Here is a 19,968-nt window from a genome sequence, read left to right on the forward strand (position 1 = left end):
TACAAATTACATGTTAATATTAACTACATCAAGAAATCGATATTGTTACAAATTATATATTGATGTTACTTAAAATAATAACATAATGACTAATTCAAAGTGAAAAAATTATAATTATCAAGTAATAAATATGACTTTATTAAACATTAAATATAGATATCACTTAATGTTGACATGAAAACAATTCTCAAGAAATTATATAAGCAATCAATTTATAATTAAGTCATAATTGATTTCACATTTATCATCAATAGTTATTGATGTGATAAACCCTTACATCATATCATTTTTTACTTTTCTTATTTGATTAGGACCATATGCACATGCCCAAAATATTATATTATTCTAGGTACTTAAGTAACATATGGATATTAATATAGAGTAATTATAAACTTTCCTATCTAAGAATTTTCTCTATATCTATAATGTGTTTGTTTGTAACTTTCTCTATATCATAAATCATGGATAGAGGCCTCCTTTATTTCTTCAAAAGCTTCCCTAAAAAGATTCAATATTATATCTATATTGATATAATCTTTTTGTGCTAACACTTGTATTGTAATTGTGTCCATGTAGCTTAAAACGAATACAGCAAGTGCCTGCATTCACAATTTTTTTTATAGTTAGGAAAGATAAGTTACTTTGTAGAATATAATAATTTATGTACAATATAAAATGGTATAGTTTTGTACTCACTGTTGGTCCTCCTGATACATAGAAGGAAAATCGTTTGACTACATTTCCATCAATTGCTATCTTTTCTTTAGGACCAATCATATTTGATATCATCATTGTTGAACTTGTAGAAGTCTTGTATGCACATTTGGCAAGTGCCTGTAAAATTAACAATAAAAATGATAAGTTTCCTTTATGTATAAGTTAACATATTTCTATGAAAATATGTACATATTGATGTTTATCTTAAGCTTACCTTGGCTCCTCTAAATCTCCCTATATAGCCCATAATTTTGGCAATAGCAAATACTCCTAGTGACATTTTTTGTCTATCAAATATACACTTTGTCATTTTAACAAAATCTAATGGATTCTTCATATTTTTCAAAGGTATTGGTACTCGTAACATTCCATAGTGATTTCCCCAACGAATTTGAGTATTTGGTTTCATCATCTCTTCCAAATTCTATAAAACAAATATTATTGTTAGATCATATATGAAACTAGACAAATTTTATTTTAAAAAAATATTATTAAAATTTAATAAAATAAATTGAATTATATTGTATAAAACCTCTAGACCAGCAAGTGTTCTCATATTGATCATTGTCAGTGCAGTAGCTCTTTTATTCTTCATTGTTATACTATGTTTTGGAATCGATCTCTTTTCATATGCATCTTCTAAACTTTGTTCTCCACCTACATATGTATAACATCAAAGGCTAATTAAATAGAATATTTAAATTCGTAATCACTTAAAAATGATGAAAAAGAATTAATTTCAAGAAATTTATACTTTAGGTTTTAGGACAACATTATTTTCAAGATAATATAGAAATGATAAATATATCATAAACAAGCGTCACATAGTAGTAAGTTCTTGTCATTTTAGATTTGTAATAGGAAGTGAATAGTGTATTTGTTTTTTCAATTGCAATTTTAAGTGTAATTTTTTTGTGTTTGTGTATTAAGTTAGAACAAAATTTAATTTTAAGTTCATTTGGTTGTTTAGGATAATAAGTAGAGTCTGTGAGCAACATGAATGCATTTCAAAATGAAGGGAACTAATAATACATGCAAATAATTATCAAGCATAATCTGATTAATTAAAATATATTTGAATACATAAGTTGAAAGAGTTTTAATTCACAAGTGACAAGTCTATTAGAATCTAAATAAGAAATGTATTATCCATTGAAACATAAAACAATATAATGGAATTGCAAATTAATTATAGATATTCATATAATTTTTATTTAATTAATGTGGATAAATCCATAGTTGCTCTTTCGAGCCATTTATGTCCACGAGTTTTTACCCTTTGCGCTCTCAAAGTTTTCATTCAAGTTGTTTCCATGGAAGCCACAGGTCAGTTAGGCATGCTTTTGGAAAAGGTTCTTAGGAGCTCCGCCAGACTGCCATATGTTCCTTTTTCACACGACTCTCCTGAGTGGTCCTCATATGCGGAGGTCGCCATGTGTTAGATCCACGAGAGTTTTTGAGGTGAGGAAATTAAACATGTTTAGAAGCCCCGCTCACATGCCATGTGTCGCAACCAACAAAACAAATAGGTAGCCACATATTGGCAAGGCGAAAGGCCTAAGATTTTCACAACCAGAGTCTATTCGAAAGCACAATCAAGTGCCATGTATTTTCTTAGGGAAGCATGAGGGCAGACACAAGGAATCAATTTGTTGAAGTGGTTGTAGCAAAAACGATGACTCAACATAATGGAGAAGCATGATCAAAAGGCAAATAGGGTTGTAACGTCCATAGATGGTGATGGACACACAATGAATTTTCATGATTCTTTCTATTTCCTCAAGCAACCCGATTAATGAGTGAATGATTTTTATGGTGAAATGGTTATCAATTGTAGGGGGAGGGGGTTCACTCACATAGAAGGGATCATAGAGAGGGGGAGGTGTGAATTAGCGATCTATTGGTTAATAGATTTTCAAACTTAACTTTTAACCATCGAAAGAAAACACTTAAAACTAAAATATAGAAACATGAAACAAACAACCACAAGATCATAACATTGGTTTTTTACGTGGAAACCCAAATGGGAAAAACCACGGCGAGATTTGAACCCAAAATATTATTCCACTATGGCCAGTAGCAAAATAATATTACAAAATGGGAATGCATAGGCATTCAGGAACACTGCCTAGAGCTCACTGCTCAATTACAATAACTCAGAAGGCTACAACCCTCAGGGAAGTCTCACTGACTTACACAGGTGTTACAATGATGAATTATAATGTATGAACTCTAAAATAACATCTGCTATGCTTGGATGAGTTCCGATTAAGTGCAAAAACACTGACTCGATCACCTTCTCTATTCTTCCCTATACACTGTCTCAGTGAGCTATCGGATCAAGAATGTGCACGCGAAACTGTGCCAAAACAGATTCTTGATCACCTCTCGCTTGCATAAAATCACATCATCCACACCAAACTTATATACCAAATACCACAAAATAGATCATACATCATGTCGGCCTGAAGTTGTAACATGTAGTTACATGTTTGATTGACCGGATCCAAAATATAAATGCAGATCACCAAAATAATGTATCTAAGTCAGCTCAATCAACAAGAACACGATTCAATGCACCAGAATCACCAGAAAGCTTTCAGACTCAAAAATGCTCTATTTTTTCTGAAATATCGGCTAACACCTACTTCCGGATAAGAGGAATTACAACCATCGGATTGGATATCCATGAAGAGTTGCCATCAATGACAACCCTAAGACAATAATCATCTATTAGAAACCACCATAAATCACCAGAGACCACCGGATGAGTGTCAATTTCTAACAATCTCCCCCTTTGGCATTGATGGCAATGCTCATGAAAAATGACTGTGTTGAGCATTATACACCGGTTCAAAAGGATCAAAAGAATATCTAAGGCTCCCCCTTAGACAAAGAATTCCATTCTCCAATGTTGTACATTTTTCACCATTCCTCTCTCTCCCCCTTTGACAACAATGCGAAAGATGGGGTGTTGTCCAAAATTTATATATAGATGACAAATACTTGAAGAGGTCAGCATAAACAATCTTAAAAAATCCTAGGTGAGTATCCCACCCACTCTTCAAGTTGTCCAAAACTATGATTAATGCATCGAATACAATAGCATGAATCTCTAACTCTCTTAAATTTGATGATACAGGTCGGGCCATCTCCTTCATACAGTCCACCTTATTACTTAGTATAGTGTCCAACCAGGTGGCAATCAGGTTTCGGAGTTCACCTACTTTTCTCAATATGTTCTCCTTATCCACTTGAAGGCTTGAGATCTGATCATGAAGGGCTATAATCTGTCCTTCAACACTTCTGGTTAGAGTTGCATTAGGATAAAAGGGCTGAGAAATGCTAACAAGCTTACCCTCGCAAACACTGTTGGCTTATTGGCATAACTGATTGAGATGGTGATGTACCGGTAAAGGATTGTTGGTGATGATATATTAAAGGACTGTTGGTGATGATATATTAAAGGACTGTTAGTGATGATATATTGATGGACTGTTGGTGATGATATAATTGTGACATGATCAGTTATTTGTGTTGTCATTGATGGAAACCATGTTTGTTTATGTTTGGTATATCATCTAGGTTATCTAAGCATAACCGGTAATGGAGTGTTTGCTAAGTTGACAGTGAACCGATAAGAAGGAACAAAGAAGGAGATGGTTGCAGTAGAGATCCATGTTGAGTTAGGTGTTGCAGTTTGGAATGTATGCTTATGACATTGTATTAAGTTTATGACTAGAACCACGTCATGTTTGGACACCCGGAAGTCATGTTTGTAATTGATTGTTATTTATTCAGCTAGGGTTTTAGAACCGGTAACAAGACCTTTGACCAATAATGTTTTATGGTTTGGCAGTGATTCTTATCATGTTCATAAATTGATGATGACGTGTCAAAATCCATGTGAAGAGATAAGATGTTATTTTGGCGCGTACAAGGAGTGAATTTCTTGGGAAGCAACAAAGTGCTTAGCAGAATGTGTTAAGGGTTTGACAACTTATCAGATCGATGTACGGTGATGAGTTATGATCATTCAATGACTGTAATTGTCTTGAAATTTGTTGTAATAATTTGTATAATAAATTGTAATGATTTGTAATGATATGTTATGATCTATGATGTAGATTAATTGTAAGTTAGGGTTACGTAACCGACCTAATTGTAAAGTCTATTTAGGTCAAGTTTTAGATGGTTTATTGTGTCGATGATTAGAGAAGAGTGTGTCAAACCAGATTGAGATGTTTGCATGTGTGAAGCAGATTGGAACTGAAGTGGATCTGCACTAGCAAGCAACAAGTGCATTGATCAAATCATTTATCTGTTGTTTCCTAACAATTGCAGTAGTACTAAAATCCCTTAACAGGGTAGGTCCTAACAGGCCTGATCTTGTAAATCCCTTCACCGGGTGGCTCATTAATTTGGGTTTAAATCCTTTAGCGAGGTTACTCCTAACAGGGCAGAGCTCCTAATAGGGTAGAGCTCCTAATAGGGTTGAGGTTAAAATCCCTTCACCAGGTGACTCCTAACAGGGTCTGCTCTTAACCGGGCATTTTTGTAAAGCTCCTAACCGGGCTAGGCCTTTAACAAGACGCATTACAAAAGAGTGCAAAAATTTTGTGGGTACCAATTCCCACCGTGGTTTTTCCCATTTGGGTTTCCACGTGGAAAATCCTTGTGTTCATGTTGTGGATGGATTGTTCATTTGATGTCTTTACTATATTTTCTTAATGATGAACACTTAAGTAGCTACCAGTATTAGTTTGGTAAAGCTGATTTGGAGATTGTTTGATCAGCTACCGGTACTGGTTATGAACTTTTTTTGGTGAAGTGATTTCAGATTGGTGAAAGATTGCAATTTATTGTTATAACTAACTCACCCCCACCTCTCAATTAACCAGATCCTCGCATTAACAATTGGTATCAGATCATTAGGTCCTCTTTGTGCAAAAGCTTAACCGCTTAAGGAAAAGATCCGAAGATGATGAAGAATGAGGGTCCCAAATTCACTAAGGACAACTACAAAATATGGAGTGATAGAATGAATATTTATATCAAAGGTATGGGTGTTCAGTTCTGGCATCTTGTTATTACTAAGTATGTACCTCCTACCGGTCCTCTGACTACAAATTAGATTAAGGAGCAACAAGAAAGCATTCAAGCATTGGAAGCCATTGTAAGTACACTTTCTAATACTAAATATATTGATGTCCATGGTTTAGAAACTGCGTTAGAATTAATCTATGGTAGTGATAAGCATGTTCAAAAGGCTAAAGAAGAGAGCCTTAGAGGAAAATTTGATGACATGAGAATGATGGAAGGTGAAAATATTACTCAGTATGGACAGAGGATAAAAGAAGTTGTCGGTGGAATCAAAAGTTCTGGTGGTACTATTGAAGAAGACACCATGGTGAGTAAAATGCTTAGAACCCTATTGTCTGTCTATGCCATTAGAGTGTCTTGTATTCAAGAGTTGAGGTCAATTAATAATGATAAGGTTACTGTTGATTCTTTGATTGGTAAGCTCACTGCTTTTGAGTTGAATAGTTTTGATAAAAGTGTACCTAAGATAGAATCTGCTTTCAAAGCATCTATATCTAGTGTACCAGTGAGAAAAGGGAAAGATGTTTGTCATAGTAATGAATGCAAGTCAAGTCATCATGGCGGTAGTAAAGCTGGTGTGGATGATGAAGATAATTTGATGGAGTTTGAAGCTCTATTAGCAAAAAGACTTCCTAGAGGCACTATTAAGTACAAAGGCAAGCTACCTCTTAATTGTTTCTCTTGTAACAAGATAGGACATATAGCTGCAAACTATCCTAATAGTGATCAAAAGAAAAAGTTTAGAAAATATAAGGGAAAATGAAAGAAATAGTGTTATGTTGCAATGGATGAAGGTGCTATTGATGAGGATTCTAAGGATGAAGACAATGAGGAGATTGTTTTTGTTGTTGTTAAAGAAGATCTATCTGATAAGAAGGCTTTAGTATCTCACATTGACAACAATGATGAATGGATTATTGATAGTGGTTTCTCACACCACATGACCGTTGATAAGAACAAGTTTATTTATCTTGAAGAATTTGATGGTGATGTAAAAAGGTTTGGGAATAATTCACCTTGTATGGTAAAAGGTAAAGGTTCTATCTCTTTGAATGGTAAAAGTAATGCTAATGATGTATATTGGGTTGAAGGTTTGAAACATAACTTGTTGATTGTTGGTTAGTTGAATGACAAAGGTTATCATCTTGAGTTTAAGAATGGAGTATGCAAGGTTTTACGTTGCAAAGGAGAACTGATTGCTACTGATAAATAGACTAAAGGTAACTTATTCCATCTAAATACTAATGTTAACAATTGTTTGGTTGCTAAGATTGAAGATATCTGGTTATGGCATATAAGGTTTTGTCATGTGAACTTTGATAATGTGGTTAAGGTTAGAAAGTCAAATATGGCTACATGTATGCCATAACTTATTAAATCAGACAATGTGATGTGTAAAGAATGTCAATTGGGTAAGATTACTACATCTTCTTTTAAGAGAAAATCTTTTTCTTCTGAGTATATTCTAGATTTGGTGCACACTGACTTATGTGGTCCTATGAGGACTAGAATTTTTTATGGTGACAAATATTTCATGATATTTATTGATGATTTTTCTAGAATGACGTGGGTTACTTTTTTGAAGTAAAAGTCAAAAGCTTTCAACAAGTTCAAGGCATTCAAAGCCTTAGTAGAAAAGGAAACTGATAAGAATCTTAAGTGCCTGAGATTTGACCGGGGTGGAGAGTTTACATCTGACGAGTTTATGAAATATTGTGATGAAAATGGAATAAAGAGGCAGTTATCTACTCCAAGGACACCACAACAGAATGGAATTGCAGAAAGGAGAAACCATACCATTGTTGAAGCAACAAGGACTATGCTAATGTAGGGAGATGTACCTAAGATGTTTTGGAGAGAAGCAGCCAGCACTGTTGTATACACATTGAACCAGGTACTGGTGAAGAAAGGCAATGACAAGACACCCTATGAGTTATGGTATGGTAGAACTCCTAGTGTTAGTTATTTCAAAGTTTTTGGCAGTAGATATTTTATAAAGAGAGATGATTATACTAGTAAATTTGACCCTAAAAGTGATGAAGGAACATTCCTTGGCTACTCTACTAAGAGAAAAGATTTCAAGTGTTTTAATAAAAGAACAAAGAAGATTGTGGAGAGTGTGAATGTAAAAGTTGATGAGTTCTTTGATAAACCCGATGATACCAACAAATCTGATGCAACAGATAATGAACAAAAACTTGTGATTATTGAACCAAAAGTGTAGAAAGATGTTGAGCAAAACAGTGCAGATGAAGATGCTCAACCGGTAGAAGATGGAGAAGATAAATAATAAGAAGAGGTGTATATTGAACAACTGGATGGGTTTGCATTGATTGAAGACAAGGATATGGTATGAAAATTGCATAAAGTTTTATATGGATTAAAGAAAGCACCAAGGGCATGTTTTGAGAGACTTCATGCACATCTGATAAAGATAGGATTTCGGAGAACCGATGAGGACAACAATATTTATTTGATGACTGAAGGAGACAAGATGTTGATTGCATAAGTATTTGTTGATGACATCATATTTGGAGGAAATGATGATATGAGTATGACTTTTGCAGATGAGATGAAGCAAGAGTTTGAAATGTCTCTAATATGTGAGATAAAAAATTTCATTGGTTTGCAGGTATAGTAGATGAAAGGTGGTTTTTTATCAGTCAGTCTAAGTATGTGAAGGAAGTGTTAAAGACCTTTGGAATGGAAGACTATAAAGTGGTTGGAACACCTATAGTTATAGGTTGCAGATTGTCAAAAGAAGATGATTCACCCTCAGTGGATGAGAAGGAATACAAATCCATGATTGAGAAATTATATTATGTTGTTCATAGTAAACTGGATATTGCCCATGTAGTTGGTTTGTAGCAAGATTTTAGAAGAGCCCTAAGGAGACACATATGACAACAGTGAAGAGAATATTCATATATCTTGGAGGGACAGTTAATTATGGATTATGGTATCCATACAGAGGCAATTTTTCTTTGTAGGTATTCACTGATGCTGATTGGGAAGGAAATGTGGATGACCGGAAAAGCACAACTGATGGTGCATTCTTTCTAGGTGGTAGATTGGTATCTTGGGCTAGTAAGAAACATACTTGTATATCTCAGTCTACAACAGAAGTAGAATATGTGGCTGCATCCATGAATTGTACACAAGCTATATGGATGAGACGTGTCTTGGAAGGATTCAAGCAGGATATGATAGAACCGGTGATCATACGTTTTGATAACACTAGTGCTATAAACATTTCTAAGAACCCGGTACTGCATGTTAGGACTAAACATATTGAATTGAAGTATCACTTTCTGAGAGAAAGAGTTGAGGAAAAGAAAGTGAGATTGGAAAATGCGTCAAGTAAAGAGCAGTTGGTAGACTCTGAAAGATAAATTATTTTCTTTGCAATAGATATATTTTTAATGAGCCTTTGGCTATGCTTTTAAAGTATAGCTTTTTGTGCTCTCTGAAGTCCCCAAAATTGAAGTTCTGGAGTATCGCCATAGATTAGTTTGTTTGTTAAGTTTTTTCTATTCCCTTTTCCTTTTACATGAAGAGACAACTTATGAAAATTCAGAGGTCATCCAGTGAAACGCAATTGGTTCCCCATTCATTGAACTTCCCATAAGACTATTTTCCTAAAGTGCAATTTAGGAAATCAACAATTAACGTAAACTATATTAACAAAAAATTAATTTCTCTTTACAATTATTATGAAAGAAGTGAGTTGATCTTTTCAAATATAATATATTATGATAACAAATACATGCTTATTAATATTTGTAAAACATGACATTCATGTTAAGTATTTTATGATATTTTGAAAAGATTATAAAATGTAAACCTGTAACCATTGCAAAAATCAATGATTCAAAGTTTGAGTGTTTCCAAATTTATGTTTGAAAATAAAAAAAGATATTTAAAAAAATTATAACAAAAATAACAATTAACAACAAAAATAAGGGTAAGAAAGAAGAAATTATGTAGCTCTGCAAGAAAAACCCGAAGCACAAATTGGAAATTTCAAAGACAAAACAATATTGTATTTTCTAGTACTTACATGAAATGGTATTGATTTTTTTGAAAAGATGCTAGTAGAAATCATTTAACTAATGAGTTAAGAATAATTATAATGAGAATATATATGAAGATTATTGCTAATAGGAAAGTGCTTCATTTTTTCACACTGTTGGAGCTTGCCTCTTTGAATTGATAAATTTTGCATGTACAAGAGAACATTCCTAGTTTTTCTTTTATTGACCCAAGGATGATGCATGGGTTTAGGTTTGTAATTATTGGTTTTATAAAGGATTCAACCATGATAGATATCAAATATTATAGTACTATCTAACATAAACAGATTCAAGGGTGGCCATCTAAATGGTTCTCTCATTTTCATTAGTACTTACCATAGATTTTCTAAGTGCTTTCATATCTATGGGTAGTCAATGATTTGAATGTTACAGGCTGCATATAAAACCATAGATATGTACATGAAGGATGAGCACCATTTTGAATTCACATATATATACATGAAATGAGTCTCTATGCAAAAAGTACTCTAATGTAAACCACATTGCCTGTCTTATTTTAGCCATTTTGTTCTACATTTTCCTCCACAACTTGGGCAATATTTAGAGTGGACCTTGTGTAGTGAAGTAACGTTCATTTATTTTATATAAAGATGTATCAAATAATGGTATCTGATTCACTTTTTTAAAAAAATTACTTATTTTATGCTTATTCTTATTTCTTTTACCTATTAATATATACAATCCTGAAAACTTATTTTTCTTTTGGAAAAGTGTTAGATCTTGAAGGTTCTCTAGAGAAAATACACTTCATAGATTGTTATGTAGTGATTAGAATATAGAAAACTATATTTTCACAAATTATGCAGATGTATGGTTTTAGGTAAAAAATTGACATGAATGTAAAGGATTCAAAATATTATAACAAAAGTTTATTTCAAGCTAAATTTATAGGGAAGACCCCCTTTCTATATTAGTAAAAGATCTTAAGATCTATTCTTTGTTGGATGTTGATTACTTACTTACTAAGAAGAGAGAAGAATTAAATCTCACCTTTCTAATGATTGAATAGGATTAAGAAGCTTCCATCCATGTCCAATTGATAAATAATGCTAAGCTATATTTTATGCAATTAAATGTAACATGTCATATTGAGAAAAGAGATGGGGAATACCAATGAAGGAAATTAATACAATTTAATAGAAAAAATGTTTTGTTTATTGATCTTTAAGAGTGGTTTACTGATTTTGGTGCTGGAATTACATCCAGTAACTGAACCTAGGCATCCAGCCTTGGGGGAGTAACAATACAAATCTTTCCAACCCCCCTTTTCAGATTTGTACCTATTTCCGACAGGTTGCAAAAGTGCATACGATGGCTTTGATGAATCTCCAGAAGATTTGAGCCAATTTGAAGATCTGAAGAAGAATTCCTATCTGACAGAGAATATTTGGAAGAGTTAGGGAAAAGCGCATTTATTGTAGTAGAAGGTTAGGTTTGCGGAAATAAAAGGTGACTTTTTCACTTCATTTCTCACTTTGTGAATTGAAGAGAAGAAGTTTAGAGAGTCCTGCAAAGAAGGCGATCAAGAGAAACCCAATGCTACCAATTTTCGAAGAGATTTAGCGAGTAAGCCTAATCCAACATCAAAGGTATTTATCAATGAAAACCTCTTCTTCAGTTGAAATTTGGAATTTAAATCTACAAATGGTAGCATCTGGTACTACAACCCCTCTAGTTGTCAATATCACTAAGTGTGCTTGTCCCAACTTCAAATATCACCCAATCATTTCAATGGAGGATGATCTGAAGAGTGATTTTTCATCCATACCCCACAGAGTGTTACACAATGAAGAAATAAGGATATACAATCATTGGCCAATTGAAGAACTGGGAAGCTCCCAAATTCTAAATCTTTGCAACAACCAATTATCTGATCGAAGCTCCATGCTGAAACTTGAATTCAAGGATCTTGACAGCAAGGGTTTTCCTCAATTTATGAAATTTCCAATGGCGTATGAGCAAGAATGGATTGAATACATCTTGAGCCATGTTCACAATGAATTCATGTGGTTGGACAAGCTGCATAAGATCACTAAGGATGTGATTCAGGCCGTCATAGGGTTATGTGCATCCGAACAACTACCATCTCTGAAAATTGCTAAAAAATGTTGTAACAAATGCAACTCAGTCAAAATTTGATAGAAGAGAGATGACTATCAATGACATCTGGTTTTCTTATATGGTGATTGGTTACAAAATCTACTATTCCAATAGAATCAACTTTGTTTCCGGTACTTCTATTTATGCCGCATTTGAGATGTTGAGGGAAGATAAAGGGTATGATCTATGTGAATTGCTTCAAAGTGAGCTCATCAAGAACTTGAAGAAGATCAAAGAAAACAAGAAGAATTCCTTGAAGTATGGGTCTCTACTCTTATGGGTTTTCTTTTATTTCAAGAATGAGATTCCGGGAGTTGGTCTAGTACAATGGGCGTTTGATAGGCCAGTTGGAGTATAGATCCATGAGTATCTTTATAGCTCAGGTGATTCCAAAGCCCACAATGCAAACCTATGGGGCTATTTCAAGAATTTTCAAAAGGAGATGCATGTCAGGGAAATAATCCCTAAAGTTATTATTGAGAAATATGTAGACACAATCTATTTCATGGTTGACACTGACCAATGTTTAATGGAAGCAGTAAAACCATGAACTTCATGGATTCTACGAATGGATTATGAGGTTGATGGGCAAGTTTTGGAAATATATGTGCAATATTTGCTAAGTCAACTAGTGGATCCCAATGAAGAAAGGTTTGAAACCTACAAGGAGAAGAGCCTTGTATTACATCAACAGTAAAGGACCAGTCATTCAGAAGAAGGTCTGAAAAGAATTTGAAGCTCTTGCTAAGAGCATGGGGATATCAAAAGAGGATTTCTGGAAAGCTAGAGAGAAAAAAATTACCTCTAAAGAGAAATCAGTAAGAGTAAAGAAGGAACCGATAGTAGTCCCTAAGCCTAAAGCCATAACTAGAAGTACTACTCCCATTTCTCAACCTCCCAAGCCCAAATCATCAGCTAAGCCATCCAATGATGTGCAAAAGAAGATATCAATCTGATTTGTAGTTGTTGATGATGAAGAGACTGAATCAGATTATGCAGTAAGGCCACCAAGGTCTCTAAGGAGAAACCATCTTACAGAACAAGGCCTAGTAAGAATCCCAAATCTGAGCTTGATGAGGCATTGAAGTTAGGAAAACTACAAGGTAATTACACTATTGTGCCTCCTATTACATTATAGCATATTGTTAATTTAGCTGTTAAGGATGAAAATTTGAAACCACTATTTGAATGGTATGAAAATTTTGATGAAAATGGGAAGAGTTCATTAGAAGAAGTTGTAGTTGAATATATGAATGTATATAGTAAAGCCTTGATAGAGTTATGATATGTAATTCCAAAGAGTTTTTATGAAATTTTGGATGCTAGAAGACATACAACAAATAAAGAAGATGAGTGACTAAAGGAGTATGTATTAGTTAAATTATGTTCTATAATTTCTAAAGAAGAGATAGCCAACATACTCAAGCTAGCAAAGAATGAGTTTAGAAGCAAGCACAAAGTTAATAAGATCATGTTTAGGAAAGTTGATGAGGTATTAGAGGAAACTAAGATAATTTTGAAGAAAATTCTGATAGAAAACCAATATGAAGTGAATCCAACAAAGGCAAAAGATAGCTCTAATCCGAAAGTGCAAGCACAAGATGATACTTTTATTTTGGAAGTACTGGATATGCAGGTATTCAAACCAGAAGAAGCTAAGGTTGAGGAAGTAGCTAAGGATAAAACAAAGGATATAGGAACAGAAATAGAAAATCCTTCAGTTAATGATCATAAGGCACCTACACAGAATGTTGAACCACAAAAGGTGCAGGTCAAAATTGAAGTTGAAGTTTAAACCAAAGAAAGAGACACTGCCAAGGCAACAAAGGGAAAACAAGAAATAGATGATCCTGAATTCATTCAAGGACCAATCAATCTTGCCTCCTTATCTCCCTTTTAAAAACTCCATCTTGCATTTTTGCGTAGGCAAAGGCTAGTGAGGATCTATTGAAATCTCACACTGAGGATATTTTTCTATTAGCTATGACATACAACATTTTGGAGAAGCTTATGCCATCATTACAAAAAGATCCCTCTAATACCCTATCTGGTAATTTGAAAAGTTTGATTGATTCTATAAATATTTATTTTGAATCTTTTGAGAAATATGCAGAGTAGGAAGCTCAAAATGAGTTTAATGCAAAGAGGCTCTGCACCTTGAAGAAAATAATTTTGAAAGATAGAGCCACATTGGCTAATTATGTGAAGAGTGTGCATGATGGATTAACTGAAGGCAGTAACCAGTATAAATCATGTCTTTCATTGAATAAATTCACTCCTAATATTGAGAAGCAGTCTCAGGAGTTCAAGGATCAGTTGAAAAGTATATCTCAGTCAGTTGATCCTTTGACAAATTCTTTGAGCAGTCAAGAAAATCAAGTGATATCTCTGCTTGAGAAAATTAGAAGTTTGACTCATGATAAGGAGAAAATAAGAGGCAAAATTGGAGAGATTAGAAGTCTCATTACTCCTAAATTGGACATAATGATTACTACTCTTCAAGATTCTTAGAATGCTCTCAAGATAGATTAAATGGAAGACTTGGAGATTGCGGAAACACATTCTTACCTTTTTAGTGGATTTACAATAGTTTTTGAGAATCTGCAAAAGGGTTGGGCAAATCACTTGAACATACTGAAGAATTCCTATGCAGACATATTTAAGTTTTTATGAATTAAGTCTGTACATATGTGTATAACATTCTTTGGCATGAAATTTTGGGTCCCTAAATCTTACCCTTGTCATTGATGTAAAGGGGGAGTGTATAGGAGTGAAAAATGTTGTTCTAAGGGGGAGTTCCTTAATTCTTTGATTCTTTGGAATTCGGTGATCAGATTATTGGTTGCAGTGTATAAATTTTGGTTTTGGTCTAACACTTAGTCATTTTTCACCAAGTCTTGCCATCAATGCCAAAGGGGGAGATTACTGGCAAGAGACACTAAATGCATGTTGAGATGTTGTCATTGATGGCAACTCATATCAGATTCGGTATCCATAGTTTATAATTCATTCATTCCAGAAGATTGATTGAGTCCAGTGAGATCTGGTGAGAAGAACGGGGTATCGAGCAAAGTTTACAATTTCTTTTGGCGAATTATTTTAGTTAAGTATTTTTCTTTGCAGATTTCGGGGAAAGTTTGTAGATATGTAATATGCCTTATTCCAGGATTGTGGTCTCCGGTGATATTTTGTGCAAGTCAGAAGATTTGGTAATCATGTTTTTGGAAAGAAGAGTGCATATCTATGGTAATGTGTGCTGATTCTATTTGCAAATCTTGCGGATCAATTTTGGTGATTGATTGTGTGCTCATGGATGATGAGCTATCATGTGGGAAGCATGTGGACACTTTGTTTTGGTCCGCATATGCATTAGAGATGGAATTGAGCCAACTTGTGAACACATTTCATTTTTTGTACCATGATCTTGAAGCCGACATGGTGATGACCTAAATCAGTGATGCGAATATATAAGATAGGTTTATATGATCATTTTTTATATCGATGGAGATTTTTGAAGTGTGTATGAGCGATTTTTTGTAGCTTCTCATGGGAATGATGAAGATCTAAGCTCCAATATAATGCAAATTATTAGAACAGAGCAGAGTTGTAGAGTAGTGTAAGAGTATGTATTTTGTGCTTAACTGAAACTATACTCAGGAATTTTTTGATTCTATTTCATAGTTCAAAGTTTATTGTAATCTCTTGCAAACATTTTGTAAGGTAGTGAGCCTTCCAGGGTTGTAGCCCTTGTAATTGAGCAGTGAGCTCTAGGTAGTGTGTCTAAATGCATGTGTATTCCCCTTATGTAACATTTCTATACTTTTAGCAGAGTATATTAATATTGTGGGTTTGAATCCCATAGTGGTTTTCCCCTTAACCAGGTTTCCAAGAAAAAATCTTGGTGTTATGGTGTTGCTAATCTTTTCTTTGTGTTTATGCACTTTACTTCTTTTCATATGCATTAAGTGGTTTAAAGATCAGATTGTTAAAATCAGCAATTGCAGAACACTGATTCACCCACCCCCTCTCAGTGTTCATTGATTCCAACAATTAAATTTTTTTCCTATGCTCAAGACTGGTGTTTATCCATATTGTGATAAAAACCACCATATTAACCAATGTGAATTAATTCATGCAATTAAATATTTTTAAGAAAAATTATCCCTAATAGAGGAGGTTAATTTGTAGGAAAAAAACTTGGAAGCAAATTTTTGTTTTGCAATCCTTAATTGCATCTTGGAATCTACAAGTCAACTAGAGTTAAAAATTTATAGATATCACCTTAGAAATTTGTTTGTTCATTCTATATTTAGGAGGCATGATTTTTTAGCTTAAGTTCACTCATTTGAGCTAAATTTAGTTTATTTGAGCTAATTTTAGTTCTTGAATTTCATATTAGTTTTTTCTCTCTTTTCTATGAATCAAGTTGTTGATCGAAAAATAATATACAAACACTGGTCTAGAGATGTACAATTGTAAACCAAAAATGGGGTTTCGGAATGTATAACTTAGAAGATAGGTTATTCTTTATGGCAAATATCTAAGGGCTAAACCCCCTTTAGGAGTTATAAGGAATGTACTATACTCTAATACATGAAGAGATCTAGAAGATATCTATGAATAAGGAGTTATAAGGAATGTACTATACTCTAATACATGAACACATATACATATAATTATTGGGTCTAATATGTATCTATAATATTTCATTTTGATTTGCAACTAGATAGTATCTAGAATACTTCATTGTTGCCTCCATAGGACGAAGTTTTGGGTTAGAAAGACTACAACATCTAAAATCATATGGGAATAGAACTTTGGTTTGTATCCTTCAAATTTATATCCAACATTGGTTATATTGTTGGGATGATAGTTAGGTTATATTGGGGTTTTACCAAGAAGAAATTTTAAATTTTAAAACTATTACTAGATTAGAAAGAAAACAAGAAATGAAAATAGAAATATGACTAATTATTTTTCTATCTTCTTGAAGTCTATGGTGTGAGAGGGGGCTAGGTGCCAAGGAGATTGGAAATGGAATGGGGGAAAAGGTCCAGAAAGACTTATGAAAAGATGTTATCATTAGCATAACCAAACGGTAACCACCATGTGACACAACATAGGAGTAATGCAATACCAAATCCAAAAACACATTCATAGAAAAGGTGATACTGATAACTCAAGAAAGATAAAGGAGTAGATTGAAGTAAAGAAGAAAGAGAAAAGACCAAACCTAATGGAGTTGAAAGGAGATTAAGACAAATAATGGAGAGAGAAGAAATTCAAAGGAATAAAATTAAGCACGCCAATGAGGGTGCTATTGAGTGCACCACTATGGGTGTTGCTGGAGGAGGAGAGAAAATAAATAGAATTAAAAAAGAGAAGATCCTAAAAAGCATAAGTTTACACTGAGATAAAGTACAATGGTTAATAAGAAGTATAAAGACAACCATGGATGGATGTGAAAGAAAGATGAGTTTTTTGTTAGGGGAATGTAGTAGCAATGAGGCTCCTACCCCTCTACAATTCCCTAAGAAATAATTTAGTAATATTACGATTAGACTGGATGAAGGATTTAAGGAATTCCTCAAAACTTTGGAAAATATCACATCCATAAGTGATGAATATTTGGAGCAATTAGCTAATATGAGTATAAGTAGATTAAGGGAAGAAGAAAATAAAATATAAGAAGCTAATCAAGAGATAAGAATAGAGGTACAACCAAGTAACATGTCATTTAAAAATCAAAGGATGAAAAGGAGTTTTGAAGAGATGCAACCCTCAAACTAGGACCCATCCCCCCATAGGTCTAAAAGTAGGAGAATAGTTATAGAAATATCACCATCAGAGAACAAAAACAAAAAAGACGAGAGAGAAGAGAACCAAAAACAAAGAAAATCAAATAGTAAACAAGACATCCCTGGAGTGAGATACTTGGGGAAGACTATTTTTGCATAAAACTAGCAAGAGATAAGGGAAGAGAAGATGAGCCCTAGAATAATAGTAAGAAGGAAAAGTAACCAGTATAATAGAAAGTAGCAAACAAACCAGTAATCATAATACATCACAACACATAATACCATAAACAAACTCCCAAGAAATGGAAAAAGTCATTAGAATTTTGGTGTTTGATAGTGATACCATTGAAGTAGCATAATATTACTTTATCTTGGAATTGATATTAGAAAAGATAGAAAAAATTATGGATAAAGAGAGATTAATGGACTTTGTGGGGTCTTTGAGCAAGGATAAATTTTAGTGGTATGTAAAAAAATGCCCCAACCATGAAAACACATGGGATGTTGTCAAAACACAATTCTTGATAAATTTTGGGACATTGGCGGCCCCCATAGAAAGTGTAACAAGGATGAGGAACCTACCACAAGGTATTGCATCCACAAAGGAGTATGAATGCAAATACAAAGAAATGAAAAAAGATAGAAGAAAAATTAATAGAGAAACAAAAGATTGAGTGGTTCATCTGTTGAGTAAATAGAGATATTAGAGCTAAATTGGAAGAAAATCTCAAAAATATGAGGACTTGATTACTATGGCCTATCAGATAGAGGACCAACCTTCGAGGATCCTAAAAAAGAACCAAAATGTAGAAATCATTGAATATTTATAGGAAAAAACTCCAAGGTGTGTAATACAAAAAGAGATAAGGGCTACCGAGCCTAAACAACTAGAGCATATATACTACACATATTGCAATTAAGAAGGACATATATAGAATGATTGTTTGAAGGATATAGCAAAAACGAAACTGGCAACAATAAGGACAATGAAACCAAATTTATGTATTGTTCTATTTTCCAAGAATGGGATTTGCATATGACTAAGGATTATCCCAAGAAAAGGCCTCCAATTCATAATGGAGAAAATCAAAGTTGTTCATACCATAACTATAATAAGGAAGACACAGTTGACATAGACTACCAGATCCCACCCTACTAGGACAGCTCTAATTCTTGTTCCATTCAAAATAACTAGGGTTATCTTGACGACAACCAAAACTCAAATGATAGAGGAGATCAAGGAAGAGGCCAAGGTAATAGAAGAATGAATGATGCTACATGTTTCAATTGTGCTAAAATTGGGTAGTGCACATAAGAATGATGGGCCAAAAAGAGGTAAAATGCATATTTTGTAGGTAGGAAGAACATACAATGTTTACCTATGAAAAGGCCAACAATTTCCATACTAATTAGGACAAGTATCAACTATCTCAAAGTGATGATCTATAAAGAGGATCCTGAGTAATTCAAATAATGCCACAACAAGGAGTGAGAGGATGCCATAAGATGGATGTGTGGACATCAAATACATCATAATATGACAACTCTAGAGAAGAACTAATAAAAAAAAGAAAAGAAGAAGAATATAGGGAAGAAGAAAGCTAATGTGGTGGGTAGACAAGGCACCAATACTATGAGAAATAATATGAAATCACTAGTACAAGGATTTGAAGAGTATTACAACTTGGGAGATGGAGAAGAAGAAGAACCAACATTATTTAATCTAGACAAAAAGCATCTTGACAAAACCATAGAAGAACAAAAGCAATCAATAATACAACAAATGCAGTAAGAAGTAGAGAAGGAAGCCAAGACATTAAAAAGTTAGCTACCATGGCTAGAGACAAAGAGTTGGTACTAAAATTAGAGCAATGGGGCAAAAATTGGAATAAACAAAAGCAGATTAATCAACTATTAGAGAGATGAAATTAGAAGAATGGTCCCTTACTAATTAATGTGCAATTGAATGATCATAAGGTTAAGTATGTCATGGTAGACCTAAACATCATACCATCTAAGGCTAAAATTAGTTAAGGCACCCATGAACGTTTGCCTAGCTAACGGTTCCAGAATATATACCATAGGCACATGGAAGAATGCAGAAATTAATATTTAAGGGATCAAGTAATGTGTTGATTTTCTAGTTCATATCAAGG

At 33.7% G+C, this 19,968-nt stretch overlaps 1 protein-coding gene across 1 annotated transcript in view; it reads right to left on the bottom strand.

The window, feature by feature from the left end:
• Positions 1–278: 278 nt before the first annotated feature.
• Positions 279–19,968, bottom strand: part of LOC131051097 (wax ester synthase/diacylglycerol acyltransferase 11) — a 41,832-nt gene continuing 22,142 nt past the window's right edge. Inside the window, exons 4-7 of the mRNA XM_057985470.2 lie at positions 1,250–1,374; positions 932–1,141; positions 697–834; positions 279–599 (exon numbers count right to left, since the gene is read on the bottom strand). Of these exons, the coding sequence (XP_057841453.2) occupies positions 453–599; positions 697–834; positions 932–1,141; positions 1,250–1,374 (620 nt within the window). The 3' untranslated portion in view covers positions 279–452. The remainder of the gene's footprint in view (positions 600–696; positions 835–931; positions 1,142–1,249; positions 1,375–19,968) is intronic.

The sequence above is a fragment of the Cryptomeria japonica genome, chromosome 6 (genome assembly GCF_030272615.1).
Source record: "Cryptomeria japonica chromosome 6, Sugi_1.0, whole genome shotgun sequence".
In the NCBI taxonomy this organism is placed as follows: Eukaryota; Viridiplantae; Streptophyta; class Pinopsida; order Cupressales; family Cupressaceae; genus Cryptomeria; species Cryptomeria japonica.